This window comes from Vicia villosa, linkage group LG5, assembly GCF_029867415.1.
Source record: "Vicia villosa cultivar HV-30 ecotype Madison, WI linkage group LG5, Vvil1.0, whole genome shotgun sequence".
NCBI lineage: Eukaryota > Viridiplantae > Streptophyta > Magnoliopsida > Fabales > Fabaceae > Vicia > Vicia villosa.
This window is the reverse complement of record NC_081184.1, coordinates 10,575,929-10,583,888: the sequence shown is the minus strand read 5'-3', so window position 1 is coordinate 10,583,888 and position 7,960 is coordinate 10,575,929. Positions and strand designations below refer to the sequence as shown.

At 33.3% G+C, this 7,960-nt stretch overlaps 1 protein-coding gene across 1 annotated transcript; it reads right to left on the bottom strand.

Annotated features, from left to right (window-relative positions):
• Nucleotides 1-1,939: 1,939 nt before the first annotated feature.
• LOC131606250 (uncharacterized) lies at nt 1,940-4,775 on the bottom strand. Its single transcript, XM_058878504.1, has 2 exons — nt 4,008-4,775; nt 1,940-3,067 (listed from the first exon to the last, which is right to left on the bottom strand). Exon 2 carries the CDS (start codon nt 2,563-2,565, stop codon nt 1,972-1,974), a length of 594 nt encoding a protein of 197 aa, XP_058734487.1. The 5' UTR covers nt 2,566-3,067; nt 4,008-4,775; the 3' UTR covers nt 1,940-1,971.
• Nucleotides 4,776-7,960: the final 3,185 nt, after the last annotated feature.

Genomic DNA, 7,960 nt, shown 5'->3' with positions numbered 1-7,960 from the left:
AAAAATTTAAGCTATTATAAACAAAGTTTGTCTATTTGGATAAATTAATTTGTAGGTTTTTTAAAAACCCCTACAAATAGATTAAGAGTATTTTTAGAGTATTTTTAGATTTCTATTTATTGAATTATTAGTAGTGCCATAATAGGGCCAAATACTTTTCGATCTTTAAGAGAATTTAACTCAGTATCTATTGCATCCTTCCAATTTTTCCAGTCATGTCTATTTTGACATTCACTCATACTTCTTGGCTCTGGATCATCATTTCCATTTATAATTTCACATGCAACGGAGAATGAAAATACTTCATCTATATTCATACCTTTTCGATTCCACAAAATTCCTGTATCAACATAATTAATTGAAATCTCAAGATCATTCTTATTTTCAGTTTCATTATCAATGATCACATTTTCATCATCTTGTGCTTCTTCGAGAACACGCTTTTCAATTGTGGATTTATCATTATCTAGTGTCTTTTCAAGATCACTTTCAATAAAATTCACCTTTTCTATTCCCTTACTTTTTCGGGGATTTTTGTCTTTGGATCCATAGGCCGTCCACGTTTCAAGTGTGTCTTAGATGTACTTGCTACATTATTTTGATTTGAAAACTCAATTCTAGCAGGAACATTTATAGCTGGTACATGTGACTTTGTTACTCTTTTTAAATCAGTAAATGAATCTGGCAATTGATATACTAAATCTTGTAAGTGGACTATTTTCTTTACATTTTCTTCCCACGATCTATTATATGGGTCTAAATGTAATAAATGAGGTATATACCATATTATGTCATTTTCTAGTTTCTTATCCTCTCCCCCTAAAGTTGGAAATACTATTTTATCAAAATGACAATCAACAAATCTTGCCTGAGAATCATCACCTGTTAAAGGTTCAAGATATCTAATAATAGATGGTGATTCATACCCCACATATATACCTAACTTTCTTTGAGGTCCCATATCTGTTCTTTGTGGTGGTGATATTAGGACATATACCGCACAACCAAATATCTTTAAATGAGAAATATTTGGTTCCTTACCAATTGCAAGTTGATAAGGGGTATGGTTATGATTAGCACTTGGTCTTAGACAGATAAGTGCTGCAGCATGTAAAATTGCATGACCCCAAACAGTAACTGGTATTTTAGTTCTCATTATTAATGGTCTAGCAATATATTGAAGATGTTTGATTAATAACTCAGCTAAACCATTTTGGGTATGTACGTGAGGAACAGGATGTTCAACGGTAATACCATTTTACATGCAATAATTATTGAATGATTCAGATGTAAATTCACCAGCATTGTGAAGTCTAATTTTCTTTATAGTATAATCAGGAAATTGACCATAAAATCATAATTTTTGGGATCTTCTTTTACTACTAAATTGCATTCAATTTCATGTATATATGTGTAATGTAACCCATAAGACAATTTTGGTAGTTTTTTTAAAATTTTCTTCTTTCCCAAAATATTAGAAGTAATATCAATGTATTTCATATTATCTTCAGTTGCAGTTTCAGTATCATATCTTTAACGATATATGTCATTAAAACTCAACAAACTTCTCTTTGACTTTGGAGAGTATAAAGCATTATTAATGAAAATTTTTGTCCCATTTGATAATACGAACATAGCATTACTTGTTCCTTCAATTAAATCTGCAGGACGTGAGATTGTATTTATTATACCTTTAGTGGGATTTATTTCAGTAAAATATTTCTTACTTTTGAGGATTGTGTGTGTAGTTCCACTGTCCGGAATGCAAATGTCTTTGACATGTTCCATGTTTAACCTTCTTAAAAATAATAATAAGATTAAATACAGTAAATTAACAACATATTTAACATTATTATTTCATACAAACTTAAGATACACCTTAACATAATACAAATTGTTAAGTAGATACATATTTCAAATATAAAAACAAGTACACCAAACATTATTCAAATACATATTTTAAAAAGTTACTTAATCTGTTTCATCTCCAACAAAGTCGGCAGTTTCAAAATAGGGATTATCATTTCTGGGTTCAGTCTCATTAAAATTTAGTTCTTTTCCCTTTTCATCAACATATGCCATTTGCCTTTTACACAAATGTTCTGGTGTTCTACACACCTTAGACCAATGGTCTTTCTTTCCGCATCTGTAACATATATCCTCATAATTCCATGAAGGACCTTCTTGAATATACTTACCCTTTCCTTTGCGATTCCAATTATTTTGGTCATATCTGAGGGATCTATAACTATTCACATGACCTCGGCCACGTCCTCTACCACGAAAATGGTTTCGACCGTGGAAAAGGTTTCGACCATGATATCCTCCTTGATTGTGACTATCAAAATGACCATGACCATTATTACCATCAAAACGAACATGACCACCACGTCTCTTAAGACGATTAAATCCACCAACCCCACGATTAAAGGTCGTGGCATTAGTTTTAGGGTATGGCATTGTTCCCGTGGGCCGTGCCTGATGGTTTTTTATTAGGAGCTCGTTATTTTGTTCTGCCACTAGAAGGGCTGCAACTAAATCAAAATACTCAGTGTATTCTCTCATTCTATATTGTTGTTGCAATAATATCTGAGATGCATGGAAAGTCGAAAATGTTTTTTCTAAATTTTTTTTTTAAATATAATTTTGCCACAAATTTCTAGCCGTGATATAATTTGGTGCATAGCAGAATTATACGCAATGACAGTTTTATAATCTTGGAACCATAACTTGTTCCATTGATCCACTAATGAGGGTAACAGGACTTTCTTCTGATGTCTAAATCTTGCTTTAATTTTGTCCCATAAAATTTTGGGATCTTTAGCATTTGAATATTCTGTTTGCAATCCATCATCAAGATGATGCTTGATTATTCTGTTTACTTTTGACTTTCTCTTTTCCATTTCATCTGGATCGTCTGTCGATTTTCCAGAATTCTCTCCTTCAAGAATTTTGTTAAGTCCTTCACATGTAAGGTACTCTATTAAATTGTTGTTCTAGGTTATGAAGTTGTCCCCAGTTATGCTTAGAATCCTGAATTGATGCTTAAGATTTGACATGATTTTATCTATAATTCAGATGAAACATAATCAATATTTAAAACTAAAAGAAATATCAATTTATTCAGTTTCAAAATTCATGACTACATATTATTAAAAAACCTCTACTAACAAACCAAGCTAAAATCAGTAATGGTAAGACGAGAATTATGATTAAAGCTACAAAATCATTACCAAATTCTTCACGCTTGATAATACTGACAGCAAACAATAAAATTACAAGTAGAGTAATGAACAAAATAAGAAATTTAGCCATTTGAAAAATAATGGATAGATAGTTTGAGAATGGTGTGAAAGTTATGAAAGAAGTAGAAGTATTTATAGAGGTAATTTTGGAAAAAAATGACCATTATATTACCGTTGGGTGTAAGGAAAAAGGAAAAGGAAAAAGTTAAGTGTGATAAAAAAAAATATTTAGTCAAATTTTAAGTGTATTAAATATCATCTAGTAGTTATAAGTGTTACAGATAATTATAATCTATGACATATAAGGTAAATGAACACATAAAAAAATAGAATATGTGTATGGGATTTTTAGACCTCCACTGAATATAAAAGAATATTTGTATTAGGAGTCTCAGACTCCCGTTAAATATAAAAATTAGTAACTGCAAATGGGGTTATAAACCTCCACTAAATATAAAAGTTAGTCACAGTAAATGGTGGTTTTTAAACCTCCACTAAATATAAAAGTTAGTAACAGCATAAATATAAATGTTAGTAATTGCATATGGGGTTTTATACCTCCACACAAAATTTATAATAAAAATAATCAGACTTATTATGGAGTACTTGACAAGTTGCCAGTTTTTTATAAAAAGAGTAAAATAATAACGATAATGATAATAGCCACTCTAGTTATAAATCACTTGACAGGTTGTCAGTTTTCTATAACCGGGGAAGATGAAAATATTAATAAGATTAAAGAGGTAAGTATAGAATATATACCTAGTATGCTGGAAACTTCTGATAGAACCATCGTGCTGATAACATGTTAAGAATACTAAATACAGAGAGATAAAAGAGACTGGTAGTATATTGTTTCTCGTAGAAAGGATTGGTGTTGTTACCTTTCATATACCAAGGGGTGATATATATAGTGTTATGATATTGGCTACTACTATACATGTTACTGTTAATTGTTTGAAAAATTATGTATACACTATTCATTAGTATTTCAAAATAGTAGTAATAATAATTACTTATTATTATAACATTGTCAATATTTATGAATAAAAATACAACTTAGAGATTAGATTTGGTTGATCTTGAGAGAGTATTGGTATAGTCTCCCCTCTCGTTTTGTACTGTTATTTCTCTGCAATACAACCCTTTTTTAAAAAAAGATAGTTGATTTATTGTTATATATATTTAGATTTATTAATATATGTGTTTCTGATAAATTTGAATTTGCAATAACAAAAATGAATTTTCTCCTTACTTAAATATATATATTTGTTTATGAGAAATTTGATATTGTGAATACTTTAAAAATTTATATCTGTTAGTTTTCATATTTTCTTAGAAAAGAAGTATGTGTTTTATTATTTTTTTTTTCAATGATTGTCCTTATTTATTATTAAAAGCTAAAAATTAAAATATAGGAAAATAATAGAACGTTGCCCTTGTCGGTTCAAAAAGCTAAACTAGTGAACATGACAAAATGGTTACCTCTATTACATTTAATAATGCTATGCAGTTTTATTGAAAATATTTAAATGCAAAAAATAGTTAATATTGAAACAAAATAAAACATTGGACTTTAACAAAATAAAATAATCAATAAATTTCTATCTGTGGCTAGTTTAGAAGAAAAAATATGGTTAAAATTATTAAGTTTGAATATCTAATGATCTTCTTCATTTCCTTATTGCTTGTAATTGGCATAAATGGTAAACCACCTTCGAATGTTTCAATTTATTTTATTTTTTTTGTTATTTATTATTTCAATTATATATAATATTATAGAAGCAACACTACTAAGTAAATAGTATCAATAGTACTCCTAAGATTAAATCTGTAAGTAATAATTGTTTTTTCTTTTTCTTTTTTTAAATCATAGGAAGGAGGCAAAATTGCAAGGAGCATTCTGATTGTGCAAACTATTTTTGTGTAACTCCTTATGTTCCAAAATGCCTTTATTTAAAATGTAGATGTCGTCTATTAGATGGTAAATTAGTGGTAAGAGATTGATATATATTGAAACTTCAATGGACAGATTTGAAATGTCTCTAAGGTAATTGTTAAATGAAAAATAGAGCTACCGTTATTAATAATTTCTCCTACCCTAATATATTTTTAAAATATTTATTGTTCACGACTACTTATAATTACAATTTCTTTTATTTTATTCTAAGCCTACAAATTTATATGCAAGTCATAATGTTAGTTTTTTTTTTTCTAAAGGCAATTGGATTAATAAAACGCACTAGGGGTGCAACCCGCACAACAAGATTACATAGATTTGAAACAATCTAACGGAACCGTGTACCAATCGAAAAAACTAGAGGAATAAGAAAACATTTCCTTACTAGCCAACCAACTCCAAGAATAAAACATAACATTGTACGACACCTCTTCAATACTATAGTGACTATGCTCGAAGATGATTGCATTGCACATACGCCATAAACTCCAAGTAGTGGCGAACCAAATAGTATTGATCCTCCGCCTATCAATTGTGGAAGTCACCTTAGATTGAATTATTCCAAAATCCATGAATTCCTCCAACGAGAGTTCGGACTCAATTCCTACCCAAGAATAGATCCTACTCCAAAGCGTTTTGGAAACGCTACAAGAGAAGAAAACGTGATCCATCGATTCTAAATGGTTTCCACAAAACACACAGTCCGGATTGGAGGAGGTAAGATCAATTCCCCTTGCGGTCAATAAGTCCTTAACCGGAAGTCTATCGATAAGAAACCGCCAAGCAAAAATCTGGACCTTCGGGGGAATAACAAGGTTCCACATGACATTTAACGTACCTATTATCGCCGGCTGCCAAACACTCTCCTTAGCTGAAGAAATGACCGCAGAAACGCTGGATACCGTGAAAACGCCGCTGCTGTGCGGTAGCCAAAGGAAAGAATCTGCCCCGCTGCTGGGGATGAATGTTGTCTCGGCGCTGCCCGCGTCTGCAGCAGCATCGCTGCTGCCAGCCCCAATTCCTTGACAGAACGAATCAAGCAGAATTCCAAACCACTCCCATTGATCCGATAAAACATAACTGGACGCAGTAAGATGGTCTAGCTCAGTAGCCCCCATGAAACACTGCTGCCAGCCACCGGCACCTTCATCTCGCGATAAAGCCTCCGCAACGGAACACATCTTTTTAGATAATAAATCAAATAAATCCGGAAACTTCAGACAAAAAGGTTCATCACCACACCAAATACTATACCAGAACAAGATATGAGTTCCATTGTTGAACACCCCACGGATTAGACTCGGAAAGGCTCCTTGTATATCATCCACATAAATATCATTTTGCAAAACATCCCTCCACCAAGCGGAGTCTTTCGCGTTGATCACTTCCCCACACGGCGCCTGCACTTTTAACTTAGGATCTTTGTATCTCAATTTCAAAAATTTTCACCAAATTGCATTGTCTTCCGTTAATATCCGCCACTTCCACTTGAGGAGAAGCACCTTTTTAATTTTGCCGACATCTCTAATTCCCAAACCTCCTTTATCTCTAGGCTTGCAAACCATTTCCCACTTGACCCAATGAATGCATCGCCTATTGACGTCACCGCACCAAAGAAAGTTGCTAAAAAGACTTCTCAATTCCTTGATGACCTTGTCGGGCGCCTTATAAAAAGAGAAGGTAAATGTAGGGATCGCATTTAGAACCGCATTGATAAGGGTCACTCTACCGCCTATAGAGATGTTCCTTCCTTTCCACGTGGAGAGCCTACTTTTAATATTATTGATCACTTTCGCCCAAACTTTACTACTTCTAGGATTCGCTCCCACCACTATCCCCAAAAACGAGAAAGGGACAACACCCCTTTTACAACCAAGAAAAGACATGGCGGAATTCATATACCACTCTCCCACGTTGACACCGAAAACGTTGCTTTTGGAAAAATTGATTCTCAACCCCGATACAATCTCGAAACCTCTTAGAATCACTTTCAAGCTCCATAGGTTATCTCTAGTAGGCTCCCCTAGAATAATTGTGTCATCTGCAAATTGCAATATATCTACCGACTCCTCTACCCCGAAATAAAGCGGTTTGAAATTTCCCGAAACCACCGTTTTCCTCACTAAGGCCGTAAGACCTTCCATGGCGAGAACAAAGAGAAACGGTGATAGGGGATCCCCTTGCCGCAAGCCCTTGTGCACCTTGAAGTCTTTCGTTGGACTACCGTTCACCAATATGGACATGTAACTCTCGAACACACACCCTTCCATCCATTTACACCAATTCTCTCCAAAACCCATAGCTTTTAACACAAACTGTAGGTAATCCCATGAGATCGAATCATAAGCCTTCTCGAAGTCGACTTTGAGGAGAAAACAACTCTTTTTGCATCTTTTTGTCCAATCAAGAATTTTGTTCACTAAAAGCACCCCATCCATCATATTCCTTCCCGGAACGAACGCGGTTTGATTAGAGGACACTAAACTCCCGATAACCTTCTTAATCCTAGCCGCCAAAACTTTTGATATAATTTTGTAAATGCTCCCCACTAGAGAAATAGGTCGGAACTCATTCAAACTCTGCGGATTTTTAGCCTTCGGAATAAGAGCAATGAAAGAGGATTTGATTGATTTCACGAGCTTGCCAGTAGAAAAGATATCTGAAAACATCTCCATTAAATCCTCTTTTAAAAGAACCCAGAAACTCTTGAAAAACTCCACTATATACCCATCCGGGCCTGGGCTCTTATTGCCAT